We start from the raw sequence: 18240 nt of genomic DNA on the forward strand, positions 1-18240 counted from the left end.
ATATTTAGATATGCCACACTTCTCTCTGAAGACTATCATATAATATGTGGAGAAATATTTATCTTATTAAAATAAATGAATATCCCAATATGTCTTTTTCAGACACTGTATTTGGTATAATATTTTGGCCAACACCAAGATTTCTTACCTTTGGAGCACACTGAAAATGCATTCCAGGGACAGGTAGAGTGGTAACATACATGGTAATACAGCGGTACAGGTACAAAGTTCCCATTATAAAAAAGAACCTGCGCCCCACTATCGACCTGAAAACAAGGACAGAGGGAGAAGGAAGAAAGGTTTTTTTAAGCATAAAATGAAAGACAAGATACATTTACTTGTCAAGAAGTGAGAGGCCTTCAGTGCCACTGGCTTAGCTTAAGCCTCAGCTTAAGCCTCATTAAACAATTAACAGCCTAAATTTTAAGTTACAGTTTTTAACTTTGATCCAACCAATATGAAAACAAAGTTCAACAGAACTGCTTCCATAGGAGATTTGAGACACACACAAAATATTTGATGTATGGACACATCTTTCTGGATTGTCTCTCATAGGCTTAGTGAGAGAAGCTGTCAGAAATTGAGACCTGAGTATGCTCTAGTTGAGAGAAGAAAAAGAAATTGCTGCACAAGTAATGGTTTGGTTTTGTTTACCACTAGACCAGAAGTAAATTCAGGCCTATTTAATAGCACAGGTGTTTGGATAGCTGGTTTTATTTTGCTTGGGAATTTTGTAATTTCTTTCATTTTCAATCCCATGTCAAATAAAGTCTGTTTTCCTTTCAAGTTTCTGTAGAGATTTTTCTCCAAGAAACAGAAGAGATGGGCTGGAAAAAAAGATGAGTTGGCGTTCTCAGAGCTGTGACTAGCTTGAGCGTCCACATCTAATGCTAGTGAACTGTCTAGTGTGTTGTCAAACTTTAAAAACATTTCATGGAAAAATGTTTTATTCAGCTCTATTTAGGGCACTAAATTCTCTCAGCACTTTCTGTCAAAGACACAGTTTAGTCAAAACAGAAGTGTTTTGCAGAATGATATCACTTGAATAAAAAAAAAGTTATCTATAAGGTCTGAAGTACACAATGGAATTTCTAGCCAGAAAGCAGAATAGCCAATCACTTGGTAGTTGAATTGTTCTGTGGTGATGTGATAGATCAAAGTTCAGGCCCTTGCTCTCTGAAGAGGTCTTGTTTTATTCTGCATAAGAATAAAAACAAAACATTGAACCCCCCCTTTTCTTTTTTCATGAAACAATTGTGGGTTTCAAGCCCACTGCACTCTCACTCATGGATGCAGAGTCTAGATCCAAGATTCCTTTAAACATTCTGTTTCAACATTCTTTACCTGTACTCATTTTGGGAAGTGTAACTACTCATGGAAAATGTAAGGAAGGCAGAAGCAAATTCTGTTACTAAGTAGAAACAAACAGAGATAAATGTAACTACTTACTTGTATCTGAGAAATAGCCACTGGGTTAGCCATAATCCAACTAGTATCATTCCATTTATTTCTGATACAGAAAAAGCCCATTTCACACGATCAATATAATCAAAGAACTTATCTGGCAATGGAGGACTGAGCTCCTTGGGAGGTACCCTCTCATGAACCACTGTGATCATGACAGTCGTTAGAATTAAATTGAAGAGCGCATATACAAAGGCAATGCCTGTTTTCCACCATTCCAAAGGAAATTTGTTCCTAGATTCAGCAGGCATAGAAATCTGAACATAATCTGGATATTTCTTTGTGCCTTTCCGCAAACCATTCGGTAAACCCTTTGGTTTGCTGTTGCCATTTTTGCTATCTTCATTGACTGATAAGGTGGGTCGAACATAACCATTTGAAGTGTCATTGTTCTGACCTTCCATGTGCTCTTCAAGCTTTGCAGTCTCAATGGTATCCATTGTCCCACGACTTTGAGCCAAACCAAGGAATTATTAATTTCTGGATGCCTTGTAAAATTCCTTACTCCTTTAAGTCCACCTTATGTTTCCAGTTGACTTTTGTTCTCTAATAAAAATCTTCAGAAGTTCTCCATTCTGCTTTTTTCTCTTCTCAGTTCAGCAACAGATCTTAGAAACAAATCTCAGGTTTTTCCTCTAAACTTTTAACGTATCATCTGTAAAAGAACAAAATCATATTGAGAAACCATACAGTTGACAACAAGACAATGAACAAATGAAACACTAACAGCTTAGGGAAATCTGCATTCTAAATATCAAAATGATTGGCATCACATGGAAGCTGGGGAAACAGAGCAAACAAAATAGTAGGTGGTATTACAACACTCACTAATTTAATCCGCATAGATAATATTAACTCTCAATTTAAAGTTGAATAACTTTGCTTTGATCTTGACTCATTACAATTAATACAGTGGCTGCTATCAATCTTGTCCTCACCCCTCAGAAAAAAAAAAAAAAAAAAAAAAAAAAGCAAAGCACCAGTATTTACACAGCTTCAGCAAGAGCTAAGATTAATGATAGTGGTGATTTTTCGAATTCTCAACAGCAGAATTACAGGTCAAGATTTCCCAGACATCGACCATATTAAAATGTGAACACTCTTAACAGAATTCCATGCTGGCTTACATCCCAAAGTAACCCTATTGAATTCCACATAACTGTATGGAGATTGTACCAGGAATTAGTCAATTACGTCCATAACATTGACAAATGGCCTATTGAGCCCTGAGAATGGGCCAGAAATTCAGAATAAAATATCCACTATTTGGGCTTGATTCTGCAAGGTGCTGAGCACACAGCACCAATCTAGCAAACACTTAAAGCCAAGCGTAAGTTTAAGTATGTTAGTGGTTTCATTTACCGTTCTCTTTTACATTTGCGATCATATGAGGAGTCTGACTTCTATACTGTGTGTATGTGGGGGGGGGGGGGGGGGGGAGTGGGGAAGAGGCGGGAGTTAAGTTCCAGTAAGGCCAACTGAGCCACACAGGAAGGGTAGCAAATTCGGTGCCTGTCCACGGCTTGCAGTTTCAAGAGGGCAATGCCCCACCTGCCTCCCCCATGCTTAACCAGGCATCCTGGTCAAAAAAATGGATTCCTGGCAACCCTACATGTAACAAAAGTCCTATCACCCACCTACCATTTTATCTTCTCAGAGCTGGGACTGAGGAGCAGGCAAGGCCTCCAAACACACAGAGCAAGTGAAGCCCATGGGAATAATCACTAAATACATGACAAAAATCTTGTCTACTTAATGCTCCCATTTAGGACGCTCACAGTAGCTGCAGTACATCTAAGCAACTTGGCATACTGCCATTGGCTGGCTTTTTCCCCAATATTACCCTGGCAGTATCTAAAAGCCACAGAGAAGGATTTAATGAGGACAGCAGTAACTTCTGAGGCTTTATTTTGAATTGTAAGTTCTGTTGCCCTAAGAGGAGGGCATGCTTCATAGAACAGCTGCTCATCTGATTTCTCTCAGCTATGTCTCTTGCAGCAGATGAGAATGCCCTGGTATAACAGCTGCAAACAGGAGACGATGAGCTATGCAGTAGTGTATAAGAACGTTCCACTTCTAAGTACAAAAGTCCTTCTCTGCCCAGGTTGAACTATTCTGCCTTTCTGCATCATAATAATGGAGGCAAGTCTATGGCCTTACGTTAGACAAATGAACAATACAAATTTCTTCTAATTTAATTTAGATGAAAAATAACGACTAAGAAAAAGGACAAAGACAAAATTGTCAGTATAATAATTGGGTGAGGTTTAATCGTGAAAGGAAAAAAATCTAATACAGCCATGTAAAGATTGTATTATTCCCCTAGTAGGTTTGAAGATGTCTCTTTCCATAAATTTTACTCAACTCCTAGCAATATAGGTGGACTGACAGCGAAGGTTCCCTACACTTCCCATATGAAGACCTCCTTTCAGTAGCTTAGAAGTTTGCAAAACCAATCATCTGGGCCAAAATTTCCTATGCATCTGTCTCAGGCTTTTCTGGTTCTTGGTTTTTTCACTTGTTTGTTTTATTGGGGGGGAGAGAAGGGGACAAGGGAGAGGAATTTTCCACCAAAATGAGTTAAAGCCATCTCCAAGAATGAGGCAAGAAGCAAAATCTCCTCCCCCCCCCCCCAAGAGTTAAAAATAATTCTTGAGACTTTCTTTGAAATGCTTTAGCTCCCATACGTGTTGAAGGAGGGACATGAAGTTTGGCAGGGGTGGACCTAGGGATGTAAGCCACTAGTCTACTATCCAATAAGCAAATGCTTATATTAATCACTTTTGTTTATTAATAAACCAAGTGTAAATAATTGTTTCCCCCCCCCCCAAAAAAAAAAGACCCCGGCAGGTAAACAGCTGTGAATCTCTCTCTTGCAATGATAAAGAGGATGAACATTTTATGAGCTTACAGAGTAAGAGGAATTTATCTGGGGTTCTGGTCCCTTTGGGGGTGTGCACCTGGATGTTGTGGCAAGTCCTTTTGCGTGATCCTTCCTAGAGCTGAGCTGATCTCAGTTTCTGTATTCCTCTGCTGGGGGGCTGTAACCCTGTCTCTGTGCCACTGCTCGGGAGTTAGAGGGACTGGCTCAGCAAAACAGGGTGGCAGGACACCCTGAAAGGCGGGTCAGTGGTATTTCAAGCAAATCAAATGAAAATCTCAAGGGGAGCTTTGTGACTGAAGCCATCACAGTACAGAGGCATAGTAGGCAGGAATGTGATGCACACCATAGAAAGCTAAGGGCACAAGTGTTTTCCTACCATTCACCAAGGACCTAAAGGAGAGATCCCTTACTATGGGTTGAACCTAAATGGTAGGATTGAACCATCAATAGGACACAATACTGCAGTAACAGGAAAAATGCATTAGATGGTCTGTAACAGGTTGGCTTGCCCTTTAACGACTGAAAAATCTGGAATTAGTCAACCCAGATTACAAAAGCGGCAGAAACTGCAGAGAGAATGTGAAATCCTCCTGCAGGGAAAACCTTGAAACTAGGGAACTGTGCTAGGTTATTCACAGTTCTAGCTAAGCCACACCAGGAGAATTTGGAAATCAAAGCCTCAAGGCTGAGGTCCAGCCATGTAAAGAATTGAAAGCTGGTAAACCAAGACCCTTCTCAAGGAAGGAAGGCTGGGGACTTCTTAAAAGGGAGAGAATGACACTCAACTGGGAATGGGGCCTGGAGAGCCAATGTGTGCAGAGATTAACTAAATTGGACTCCAGAAAGGAAGATTTTCAATTATTTTTTGGATGGTGTTATGGGAGTTACTGAGCAGCTAAAAGGAGAAACTGTGGCAGTGACTCCAACAGTACCTCTAGCCATGAGGGGGGTGCTCAGCGCTGCCTCAAAAAAAGTACAATTTGTCAATATGAAACTCGTCAGGAAAGGTTTCCCAGATCCAGGATGGAATTTCTGGTCAGGGCCACTGGTCAAGACCCACTCCAGAAGAGCTACAGTTTAGTGATTAATCTATTCACCTGGGATGTTGGAGACAGATGCAAGTGTGAATCAGGCAGAACAGGGACTACAGGTTGGACCTCCTGGTCCGGCACCCTTGAGACCTGACCAGTCCCGAATAACGGATTTTGCTGAACCAGGGTGGTCTTATCTGGCACCTCTGCTACCAGTCTCTATAACCCTGGACCAGCAGCCGGCCTTGTGGCTGGCTCCCCTCTGTCCCACTGGCTTCACTGCCCTGCTGGTCCCCTCACTTGCTTTCCTGCTACACCAGGCAGCCCAGCTCCCTGAGCACCATGCTCCTGTCTGAGCCTGGCCACAGACAAGCCCCCACTGTGGGGAGCCCAGCTGCCTGCCCTTCACCAGCGCACACTGACCCTGGAACGTCTGTGGACCTGCCGGACCACAGAAATTGCCAGATCAGGGAGTCCCAGTTTACAGAGATTCAACCTGTAGACCCTGGGTCCTCACATCCCAAGTGAGTACCCTAACCGATTTATTGGCGATTTTTTTGAGGTGGGAACAAAAAACAAAGCGTCAAAAGACCTGCACTAGGATGAAACTGAGAATATGAACATTTTCGTGGGGTGGGAAAATCATTTCCTGTCCAACTCTAACATATTTCTACATTTGTGAACATACAGGCAGTCCCCGAGTTACGCGGATCCGACTTACGGATCCGCAGTTACGAACCGGGTTTGCTCCGCGTCTCCCAGACTAGGGAGACGGGGAGCAAAGCCTCTGAGGACGCCGGCAGCGGGACAGCCGCGGCGCGTCTGGGCTGTCCGCTGCCGATGTGCTCCGTGGCATTGCTCCCCGTCTCCCTGGTCTGCTGGTCTCCCTGGTCTGCTGGTCTCCAGCAGACCAGGGAGACGTGGAGCAAAGCCGTGGAGGACCCGGGTGGCAGGACCGCGGTGCATCTCGGTCCACCGCCCGCGTCTCCCTGGTCTGCTGGGGGGGGGGGCGGGCCGCCGCAGCTAGTACTCCCCACCCCCCCCAGCAGACCAGGCTTTTCTCTGGACGCCTGTGGTAGAGCAGCTGGGGCGCTGCTGGTTGGTCCCGCAGCACTGCTCTGGGCGCTACTGGACCAACCCGGCAGCACCCCAGCTGCTCTGCCCCAGGCGTCCCCAAGTCAGCCTCTGCTGTAACTGACCAGCGCTGACTACAGGAAGTCTGAGGCAGAGTTGCTCTGCCCTGGGCTTCCTGGAATCAGCCGCTGATCAGTTTCAGCAGCAGCTGACTTGGGGATGCCTGGGGTTCTCAAGTTGAATCTGTATGTAAGTCGGAACTGGCGTCCACATTCAGGCTGTTGAAACTGAACAGAGGCTGATTCCAGGAAGCCCGGGGCAGAGCAACTCTGCCTCGGGCTTCCTGTAGTCAGCCACTGGTCAGTTTCAGCAGCGGCTGAATCTGGACGCCAGTTCTGACTTACATACAGATTCAACTTAAGAACAAACCTACAGTCCCTATCTTGTACGTAACCCGGGGACTGCCCGTATAAACTTAGGAAACTTAAATGTTTCTCCACATTCTAACCCCCTTGGATGGGGCAGCCCCACCCCGCACTAAAGCCCAGGGAAACCACTTGGGGTCAGGGGCGGAGAAGGCCCCACCCACACAGCCCTACTGGGCATGCTCCGAGGGGAGCAGAGAGATAAAAGGCTGCTGGCCTGCTCAGAAGGGGCAGACTGCGACCTGAGCTGGAGCTAGCAACCACTGGCCAGAGAGGGAGTAGCCAAGGGAGCTGAGCGCGCTGCTGACGGGCCTCAGCCGGGCTCGGCCCCAATGCCGGAGCTGCCGACCGACCCCCGTGACCCGAGCACCAGACTCTGCCAACTCTGAGGCTGCCAGGGGAAGTACCAGTCCAGCAGTCGACCGACGCCGACAGGTGGGACGGCGCCGGGCCGGGAGCAGGGGGTAGGAAGCGACCCAGGGCAGGGAGCTGTAGAAGCCCCTGAGGGGTCGGGGCGTTGCAGGGAGGAGCCCCTGCCGAGCCAGTGGTGGGAACCGCCCGCCACTACTAGGGCCCTGGGTCGGGGCCCGGTGGAGAGGGAGGGCCCGGGCCCCCCTACCCTGCTGCCCGAGACCCCGGCGAGTGGGGACCAGGGTAACAGACACTGAACTGTGGACTAGGCTTCTGGGCCTGTAAACTGTGGACTAGGCCGGGAGGCCATATTTCCCCCAAAAGAGGGCATCACGCTTTGGGGCCGAGGCCCCGGTTGGTTGGATGATGCCTTGGAGGCAGGTGGCAACCCCTGTCAAGGGGGGGGCCCCCCGAGACCTCCAAAGCACAATAGATCAAGTTAATTTGGTGTTGGATAGGTGCTTATTTACATAACAGATACTCAACAGGCAGCAGCAAGGCAGGCTTCCTCTATGTTGCCCCACTAGGGTGACCAAACATCCGGATATCCAGGATTGTGTCTTACACCTGCCAACTACAGCCCTCTACCCCCACCACAAAAGTGTCCCGATTTTTCACACTTGCTATCTGGTCACTCTATGCCCCACTAAATTATCTGTGTTCTACAGAAACCATTCAAGACCTTTGCTTCTCTATCTGGACTGCTAACTGGTTTCATGAGACACTTTTATTTATCTTAGCTACAGGTTGGCCCTCCCTGGTCTGTCATCCCTGGGCCCTGAATGGTTCCAGTGAGGGATTTTGCTAGACTAGGGGAGGTCGTTTCTAGCCACTATCACTGCCCCTCCTCCCCCCCCAGCCCTGGCCCGGTCCCTAGGGCTTCCCTGCCACCCTGGGTAGCTGCTGCTGCTGTTGGCCCCACTGTGCAGCTGTGCACTGGGGCTCCTGTGGCCCACTGACATCTCTACTACTGCAGCTCCCAGCCCTGCCAAGCAGCTACGCACCAGGTCTCCTAGCTCTGCTGGGCAACCCCACTGCCATGTGCTGAGTGGCCCTGCTGGCAGCTTGCTGCATGCAGGCCACTGTATTGCTGGCCCTGCAGGGATTCCTCCATCGGGACTATTTGGTCCTGCAACATCAGTGCCAGACCACAGAGGTTGCCAGATCAGAGAGTCCTGGTTTACGGCGTTTCGATGTGTGCGTTCCTCCCATCACTGTAGCATCTGAGTACTTTATCATCTTTGTGTTGATCCTGACAATACTCCTGTGAGGAACAGAAGTGCCATTATTCCCATTCTACAGATAGGAAACTGAAGTACAGAAAACTAATCAGCACAAGCTCACACAATGTGTGTCAAGGAAGTTTTTGAATCTGAGTAAGAATCATCAGTAGTCTCCGGCTAGCATTCTAATCACTGCACTATCTCTAATCCTTAAGACATCAGCACAAAGCGATCATAACGTGGACATCTCCAAATGACAACTAGCTTAAGATAGCTGTTCATACTATCTGAAGCCAATGACTAAGCCACTTTTGACCTGACATATATTCAAACCCATAACTTTTACTTCCAAAGTTTTCATATCCTCATCAAGATTCTGAGCCATCCTAATATTAGGTTCATATATTTGTTTCATGGTTGGGTTAAGAAACAAAAATACAATATCTGTAGCAATATGAGAAAGGTGGTTACAATTATGCCTCAAAATAGACAAATCATTCAATATGGGAAAACAGTAATTAAATCTGATCTGTGACTGGTACTCACCGTATGTTCTAATCACTAAATATTTGCTCTGTCTTACCTTTGTTTTCATTTTCTTTGATCAGTGGGTGGAATTACAAACATACCAAGAGCAATGCCCCATACAGGATATGCTTCCTTAATCTTGAAATTCTACTGAAGTAGAACAATGATGTTACTTAACCTTTTGCATGGCAATATTACTGCTGTCAAAACAAAGCTGAAGCCTAGATACTGAAGTATCGATTGTAAAAGTCTTCGAAATAGACAAAGATATTACATAACTTCTGCATAAATAAAGTCAACCTTGCCTCTATGCTACTGAAACATTACTTTAAAGCAGGTGACACATCCTGGACTCAAAACTCTGGTCATCTGAAGTGGGCTGTGCCCAAGAAAGCTCATGGTACCATCTATAAGTTTTGTTAGTATATAAAGTGCTACCAGACCTTTTGTTGTTTAAGTTTATTCAGAACTTGCAGTTAGTGTATTTTTGTGGAAGCATGGTGAAAGAGCACCTGTTGACTGCTGTAGTATGTATGTGTGTAAAAAAGAATTACAGGATTGAATACATCATTGTATTCTACTCTAAAAATGAACACTATAGGCCACATTTATTTCCAGCATAAGAAAGCAAAATTCCACTGAATTGTGCCTATTTCTCTCAGTGTTTAAATTCAGCCCAAGCCTATGTTCAAGGATTTGGTTTTCACCTAGGCTTTGAAGAGGCATGAATAGAAGTCAGGGATTTCTATGCTTAGGTAAATATGTAACCATGATTTTCTTTTTGGAGGTGGAACATAAACCAATCACACACACTACAGTGTTATTTTACACACACACACACACACACACACACACACACACACACCACCCCCACCCCCCCCACCCACCCACACACCTTCTTAGTCTTATTTTAGTAAAGCACTAAATAAGCATGTAGGCACTTTTTAAATAAAAATACAATAGCAACATTTAAAAACAAACTAACCAACAAACAAAAACTTTCCCACAAGTCTGGCTCCAGTTTCTGCCACCAGAATTTAACTACAACTCTAAATTATGTTAATAGATCAGATTAATGCAACATTCATAATGAAGTCTTTCATTTTTTGTATTTAATCCTCATTTTCTATATATTTCTCACAGGTCACTTTCTGAAAACTAACCTACTTAGCGAGAAGATTCACACTCCCTCTGATCACTATAGATGAAAGAACAAAAACCCTTCTAAACTCAATATAGTAGAGAAAAAGCAAAAAGGATAAAATCTCAGAACTATTAGAGAGACTAACTTCTGAGATAAAGTTCATTGTTTTATTGAAAAAGAAAAATCTATTCCTACATAATAAATGTACACACAAAATGCAACAATTTATATAGCTGAATTTCTCAAAATAAAGCAAAATCCTTATTTTAATATGTGCTCTCTTTGAAAAATTTATTCAAAGCTACGTAAAACTCCATTTTAGCTACCTACTTCTTCATGCACACATCCTCAATGTTGAGGTAGCGAACATTAATTGTTAAGAAAAATCATAGAAGTATAAATATAATATTGTGTACAAATCACAGCAGAAAATAAGTCACGTGTAAACATTTCCTATGAAATTATGCTGGCTCTCCACTGGGACTATGTGCCAGACCACAGAGGTTGCCAGATCAGAGAGTGTCCTGGTTTAGAGAGTTTCAACATACGCGTGTGTGTGTGTGTGTGTGTGCGCGCGCACACACACCCCTACTTACTGTAAGTTACTAAGTTGCCTTTTACTTTTTCCTTCAATGATATCTGCATTGACAATTTAATGAATTAAACAGTAATCATGAAGCTTATATCTATACTAGGACAGGGTATTTAAAATCTAATTAAGAGCCTAATCCTACAGACAGTTATTACCAGGCACAGTTATTACAAGTACTCCATTTTAAACGAATGGTCATGGTGGTAATCACTGAGGCTAGGTCGACACTGCAAATGAGGCAAAGCATGGAATATCGCCACGCCTCATTTGCAAAATTAATGAGGCTCTGTTTTTGCGCAAGAGCCATTCTTCCTGGAAAAAAAAATGCGGCAGAATGGCTCTTGCGCAAGAGGGGTTTTTGGTGAAAAAGGAGCTCTGTAGCTGGTTCCTTTTTGCGCAAAAGCCTCTTTCACAAAAACGGAACCCCATTAATTATGCAAATGAGGCACATTTTGCATATTTGTGCAAAATGGGGGCAGTGTAGGCATAGCCTGAGCTCAGGCTGAGGGTCTGAGCTGAATCCCACTGAAATTAACATAAAGACAACCATTCACTTTAGTGAGTGGTTTGGATCTGATTCTAGGCCACTATATTTGCAGGTCAAAGATGTGTCTAGCATGTATTGTGCTTTTTTTTTTTTTTTTTACTAATCTAGATATTGACATACAAACCATATTACATGATGTATATATTTGTCATGCAACCAAAGGGTGGATAACATCTCATTTAGAAGAGTTCCTCCCCTTTCTCCTTTTGATTTATTTTAATAAAGATTACAAGGTATGAAACTAATCCCAAATGCTTTAAGGTATACAAAAAACTTTACACACTGTAGAAAGAGACACAGTCTATACAGAAAGGCTTAATAGACACAGATACAGAAAACCTCAAAGACAGCATATTAGATTGGTTTCCTTGTGAGTTTTACCAATCTCTTATGAATTGGCACTTGCTCTATTCCTTAAGCCAACAAAGCTGTCTGCTCTCAAGGCTTGGGCTGAAAACCAGTGCCTCCCTGACTTAGCTTCTATTTTGTGTATGAAATGATCTTTTTGAAATATGTAATGTAATAATGAACACATGGCAACTGCTTGTGTCATCTTACTAACTTGAAACTCAGGCCAAAACTAAAGTGTTCAGTGAATATGACTAGTTACCATTTTGAATTGAAACTATGGAAAAAGTGGGCCATTTCACATGGTGTCTATCCTAAACTAGGTCAAAGTTGGTGGTTTGAGTTTCTTTCCATTTACAAGTTAGACTTTAAAAAAAAAAAAAAAAGGCAGAGCAAAGCTTAGGGAATACAACCCCACATGAACAGAAAAAAACAAACAAAAAGGAGCTATACAAATTTCTGTAACTCAAAACTGCCAAGTTTCAGAGTTCAAGTGCTTAGTCTTATGGTTACCAAGAGAAGTTAGGAAAGTGCTCTAATTAGTCTTAAAAATGGGGGGGGGGGGGGGAAGGGGAGGGAAGAGAAAGAAGATCCTACATCAGAAAAGGGAAGGGACTCCAAAAGGGTCCCTTGACATCTATCCTGATGAGATTTTTTTTTTTAATCTCTCACTTCCCATGATAGCAGACAACTATGTTTCAACCAGGACCACTGACATAGTTGTTACTATAGTACATATAAATACAATTAAGTCTGGGTAATGAAATAAGAGCCAGTAGCAGTCTCGATTGAAGGAAACAGAGTAGATCCAAGGAAAAATCTGCTTAATAAATAGGAAGATGGCAGAGTCCTCCAAAGCAGCTACATCCTTATTTTGCCCACCTTTCACACTCCCTCCTGTTTGTTTATCTACACTGATTAAACATACCATATATCTAAATTTAAAATCCCCCTTCCCTTAAAAAAAATAAAATGCAGCAGCGGTTCTTAGTGTAGGAAGCAGAAATTTCCAGCACAAGATTTGTACAATAGAAGCAACAGACCCCCAACAACATAACACCATTAAGATATTCACTTTTTTTGGAAAGCAGCTAGTGAAAGAAAATTCAAAACTGAAGGCGGCGTCACTCTCTTGGGGAAAAACACTGTTTTCCAAAATGAGAGACTAACTATCTGAATAGCACATGCCAACAAATGATCACATCTTTTCACTAATGTTAGAGAAAAATAGTTTTGTCCTTTAAAAGGAAATATGGATTTTTAAAAGTAGGCCAAGAAATAAGGGTATAAACTGAATCTGCAAGGCCACATTTTTCCTGCCAAAAATGCTATATAATCGCATTAAAATCATAGTATGTACAAACAATCGTTTATCATACAGTGATTTACATTGTGATGGGGAATATCTATAAATATCACACCAAACTGTGACCTTTCCAAATGCATTATAACTGGCAGAATCATAGAGCTGGAAGAGATCTCAGGAGGTCATCAAGTCTAGCCCCCTGCCCAACGCAGGACCATCCCTACTAAATCAACCCAGCTAGCATTTTGTCAAGCAGAGACTTAACCTCTAGGGATAGAGATTCCGTCACCTTCCAAGGTAAGCCATTCCAGTGCTTCACCACTCTCCTGGTGAAATAGTTTTTCCTAATATCCAACCTAGACTCTCCCACTGTAACTTGAGACCATCCGTCAGTACTGTGAACAACCTTTCTCCGTCCTCTTTCAAACCTCCCTTCAGGAAGTTGAAGGCTGCTATCAAATCCCCCCTCACTCTTCGCTTCTGTGGACTAAACAGACCCAAATCCCTCAGTCTGTCCTCATATGTTATGCACTCCAGCCCCCTAATCATTTTGTTCGCCCTCCGCTGGACCCTCTCCAATGCATCCACATCCTTTCTATAGTGGGGGGGGGGGGAGGAGGAGGAGAAGGGAGGGAAGCGCCCAGAACTGGACGCAATACTCCAGATGTGGCCTCACCAATGCCAAATAAAGGGGAATAATCACTTCTCTGGATCTGTTGGCAATGCTCCTACTAATGCACCCTAATATGCCATGAGCCTTCTTGGCTACAAGGGCACACTGTTGGCTCATATCCAGCTTCTCATCCATTGTAATCCCCAGGTCCTTTTCTGAAGAACTGCTACTTAGCCATTTGGTCCCCAGCCTGTAACAATGCTTGGGAGTCTTCCGTCCCAAGTGCAGGACTCTACACTTGTCCTTGTTGAACCTCATCAGATTTCTTTTGGCCCAATCCTCTGTTGATGTCACTCTGGACCCTATCCCTGCCCTCCAGCGTATCTACCTCTCCCCCTAGCTTAGTGAGATCACAAAAGAGCTTTTCCATACATCAAGTGTTTTTTTTTTTTTTTTAAAAGGAAAGAACCATTACCACCATTTTACCAGTGGGAAAAATGGAGGTGCAGTGTTCTTGAAAATTTGGAGCAGAATTAGAGGAAAGTTGAGCACTTTTGAAAATTCTGCACAGATGGGTGAAAACTTATTCAAGGTGCTACAGCATATTAAGAGCAGAGCCATAATTAGAACCTAGGTGTCCAGATTTCCAGGACAATACAGTGAAACCTTTGTTATCCAACACTGTTAACCAGAAAACTTTGTTAACCAGGATTGCCCCCAGCCACAATACTGTCACATCTTCAGGCACACAAGCCTGGCTTGGTTTACCATGATTGGCTTAATTTTTTATTTATGAAGTACTAATCATCTTTAACTCAAAGTAGAATTGTGAGACCAACTGCCTCACACTACAAAATTACCAATATTAAAAACTTGAACTTTGCTATTATTGTCCATTGATTTTCCCTAGGTTGATGGGATCCTCAGATAACCAGAATTTTTAGATAACTGGAATGGAATGCCCTAATCCCCAAACGTGCCGGATAATACAGGTTTTACTATACATGATCCACTGAACTACATAGTCTCTTCTACTCCTCTCAGATAAACAAATACAAAACCAGAGCTTTTTTGAAACAAGCCTCTCTTCTTCCCCTTGTATGGGATCTCTAGCCAAGAAGTACTGCTCCTAGAGTTGTACATATTCCCAATGATATCACCAAGGATGACAAAGCTCTTTTTAAAAATGTATTCCAAATGCAGAAGCACTCTTATAGTGATCTTGTATATGTATCTAAATAAATACCAGCATAAATAACAGAAAGCACTGCTGCTACATTAGAAACTAAAGAAAAAAGGCAAAGACAAAGGACATAATTATCACTAAATCAGATTGTTCTATTAAGCTTCCAAAAGGCACGGATTTAAAAAAAAGCTGTGCAGGCATTATTTACGTAGCTGACAGTATAGTCCAAGAGAGCATATTAAACAGAGCACTGCCAGATTGTTTAAGCACATGTTTTACATTTGTGTATCATGTCAGTAAAGGTTCCACTTGCATCTGTTGGATTATAAATCCAAAAAGCATCTACTACATAAAAGTAATTGCTCCTATTATGATAGTGTGTATCAAAGTACAAAAGCTATTGCTGCACAGACTTATGCATGGATAAAGAAAAACATTACAAGGCTGTTTTTTAAAAAAAATTGTATTGAAGAAATGACTTGTTTCAAAATTTGAGAAATTTCTACCATTTTCTTGTAATCGAGCTAAAGATCATAGAATCATAGAACTGGAAGAGACCTCAGAAGGTCATCAAGTCCAGCTCCCTGCTCTAGGCAGGACCAGTTCCAACTAAATCAACCCAGCCAGGGCTTTGTCAAGCCGAGACTTAGCTTTGATTTAGGCCTCAGTCTTGCATTGTGAGAGAGCATCGAGATCGGCCCACAAAGAATAGATTGCAGGATCAAAGCCTGAAATAGTAAATAGTCTTCATGTGAAATCTTGTACACAGTATCCTCTTTATGCAACAAATAAACAGTATTTTGGCAGCATATTTCTCTCTCTCCAGTCCATTTCAATGAAGTCACAGAAAATTCTAACTATTTTCATCTCTTACATTTTAAACACAATCTATGAGTTGTAAGGGTACTGCAATATTTACCCTTATTTCCTTCACTGATTATTTCCATACTTTTTATTCCATAGTTCTTATTAACTGGAATGTTACTGGTATGTATTTTTCAAGGGTGTATATTACTGTAGCTACTATAACAATTTTTTTGTATGAAATACTTGGCAGCTATATCAAGTGGATGGTTTTCAATTATTTTTAGATATAAAAACCAAAAAGCATCCAGCAACAGGACATACATATTCCCGAAGTTTTTCATATTTTGTATTTTATGTTACAAATCATTTGTTTATAAACGGATACATTCACTCTCATGGTGAAATAAATAATGTTTCCTGGAAATCACTCCAGAAGTGTCAAATGGGTATGCAAAATACAGCTCAGAAACTGCAATTATTTTACCATCTCTAGTACTCCAAAATATTTTACATGAAAGGGACCTCAAGAAGTCATCCAATCCAGACCTCTGCTGGATCAAATAAACCTCGTCATTCTTAAGAGGTATTTTGTCTAACCCATGTTTAAAAATCTCCAGGGATGGGAGACCTCTATAGGAACTTTATAGTTAGAAAGTCTTTCCTCATAGCTAACCTAAGCCTCCCTTGATACAGAGCACGTCTTCTCATCCTACCTTCTGTGCTCATGGAATGAAGAGGATGGTGATCTATTGGTGTAACAATTCATATCATATTGGAAGAGTTATCCGTTTAGATTGAGCGGGATCAGCTATAGGGCTCTGAAGCAATGAAGATTTAAGCACATGCACAGCTTTATTCATATGAGTATTTCTATTGACTTCCACAAGAATTCTCATACACGTTAAAGTTACACATGTGTGTAAGCGCAGCAGGATTGGGACACAAGTGAGTATGTATAAAATCCACCTAAATCAATCACTTGAGCTGTTTGTACAACTGGAATACAGTACATTGAGAATAGTAGACTAACTCTGTTGTCTACTGAAGCCCTTCATGATCCAGCTGCTGAGGCATCAGAAGTAAAACACTGCTTTAGAGTAACAAGACTATATTCTGACACTAGTGAAAGTTATCTGCTCAGACCTTCATAGATTAGCAAAATTAAAACAGAATTGCTTGAAAAACTTAGTGTCCTATTCAAGGAAAATATTATCACATTTAACAATAAGGATGATTACATCATTTTAGCCTCAGGAGAATTAGTTGTCCTGATCGCATACTGCTTATTCCAGGATAAATGTGCTTCTGCTTACCTGAACTTTCTCCTCCCTCTTTATATAAGCGAATACATTGATCTGCCCAGCATATCTTTAGTCTATTTGCAACTCTGGAAGTAAACCGTCCTTTAAATAGCTTTCCACTAAAGAAGAGGAAGGATAGTTCTGTTTTTAGGACACTAGCCTAGGTACTGGGAGACTAAGTCCCACAGACTAGTATCAGATAATGTAGTAAGAATATGTGCTATTGCAAAGTGTCAAGTCTCGCTGATCTTAGAACCATAGAACACTAGAACTGGAAGGGACCTCGAGAGATCATCAAGACCGGCCCTCTGCCCTCACGGCAGGACCAAGCACCATCTAGATCACTCCGGATAGATGTTGGTTAGGAAGTTTTTCCTGTTGTTCAACCTAAATCTGCCTTGCTGCAATTTAAGCCCGTTGCTTCTTGTCCTATCATCAGAAGCCAAGGAGAACAATTTTTATCCCTCCTCCCTGTTACACCCTTTTAGATACTTGAAAACTGCTATTATATCCCCCTCAGTCTTCTCTTTTCTAAAACAAAAACAAGCACAATTCTTTCCGTCTTCCCTCATAAGTAATGTTTTGTAGATCTTGAATCATTTTAGTTGCTCTTATCTGGACCCTCTCCAATTTCTCCACATCTTTCTTGAAATGTATGCCCAGAGCAGGATAAAATACCTCAACTGAGTATGCCACTCCTAAACAGTGCAGAATGGAGTGGAAGAATGACTTCTCATGTCTCACTCACAACACTCCCCTTAATGCATCCCAGAATCATGTGTGCTTTTTTTGCAACAATGTCACAAGGTTAACTCATTTAGCTTGTGGTCCACTGTAACCAGTGACTCTAGGAAGAAGTAGTGCAGAAAGGTGTGTGTGAAATTGATGGTTCTTTATTAAGTAGAGTACTTTGCATTTGTCCTTATTAAACTTCATCCTATTTATCTCAGACCATTTCTCTAGTTTGTCCAGATCATTTTGAATTATTACCCTATCCTCCAAAGCAGTTGCAACCCTTCCCAGCTTGGTATCATCTGCAAACTTAATGAGCGTACTCTTTATGCCAATATCTAAATCGTTGAAGATACTGAACAGAACCGGTCCCAAAACAGATCAATGTGGAGCCCCCACTTATTATGCCCTTGTAACAGGATTGTGAACCATTAATAACTATCAGAGAATGGTTATGCATCTCACGTTATAGTAGCCCCATCCAAGTTGTATTTGCCTAGTTTATTGATAAGAAGTTAATACAAGACCGTATCAAATACATTACTAAAAGTTTAAGTATGCCACCGCCATTGCTTCTCCCTTATCCACAAGACTTGTTATCCCAAAGAAAGTTATCACATTGGT

At 42.2% G+C, this 18240-nt stretch overlaps 1 protein-coding gene across 3 annotated transcripts in view; it reads right to left on the reverse strand.

Annotated features, from left to right (window-relative positions):
• Positions 1 to 18240, reverse strand: part of SGMS2 (sphingomyelin synthase 2) — a 62637-nt gene that overhangs the window by 10329 nt on the left and 34068 nt on the right. For all 3 annotated transcript variants that reach the window (XM_006119299.5, XM_075929704.2, XM_006119300.5), the window contains 2 exons: positions 1450 to 2119; positions 149 to 266 (listed from right to left, as the gene is read on the reverse strand). In XM_006119299.5, coding sequence (XP_006119361.1) covers positions 149 to 266; positions 1450 to 1904 — 573 coding nt within the window. In that variant the 5' untranslated portion in view covers positions 1905 to 2119. The remainder of the gene's footprint in view (positions 1 to 148; positions 267 to 1449; positions 2120 to 18240) is intronic.

This window comes from Pelodiscus sinensis, chromosome 4, assembly GCF_052426305.1.
Source record: "Pelodiscus sinensis isolate ZL-2025 chromosome 4, ASM5242630v1, whole genome shotgun sequence".
Lineage (NCBI taxonomy): Eukaryota > Metazoa > Chordata > Testudines > Trionychidae > Pelodiscus > Pelodiscus sinensis.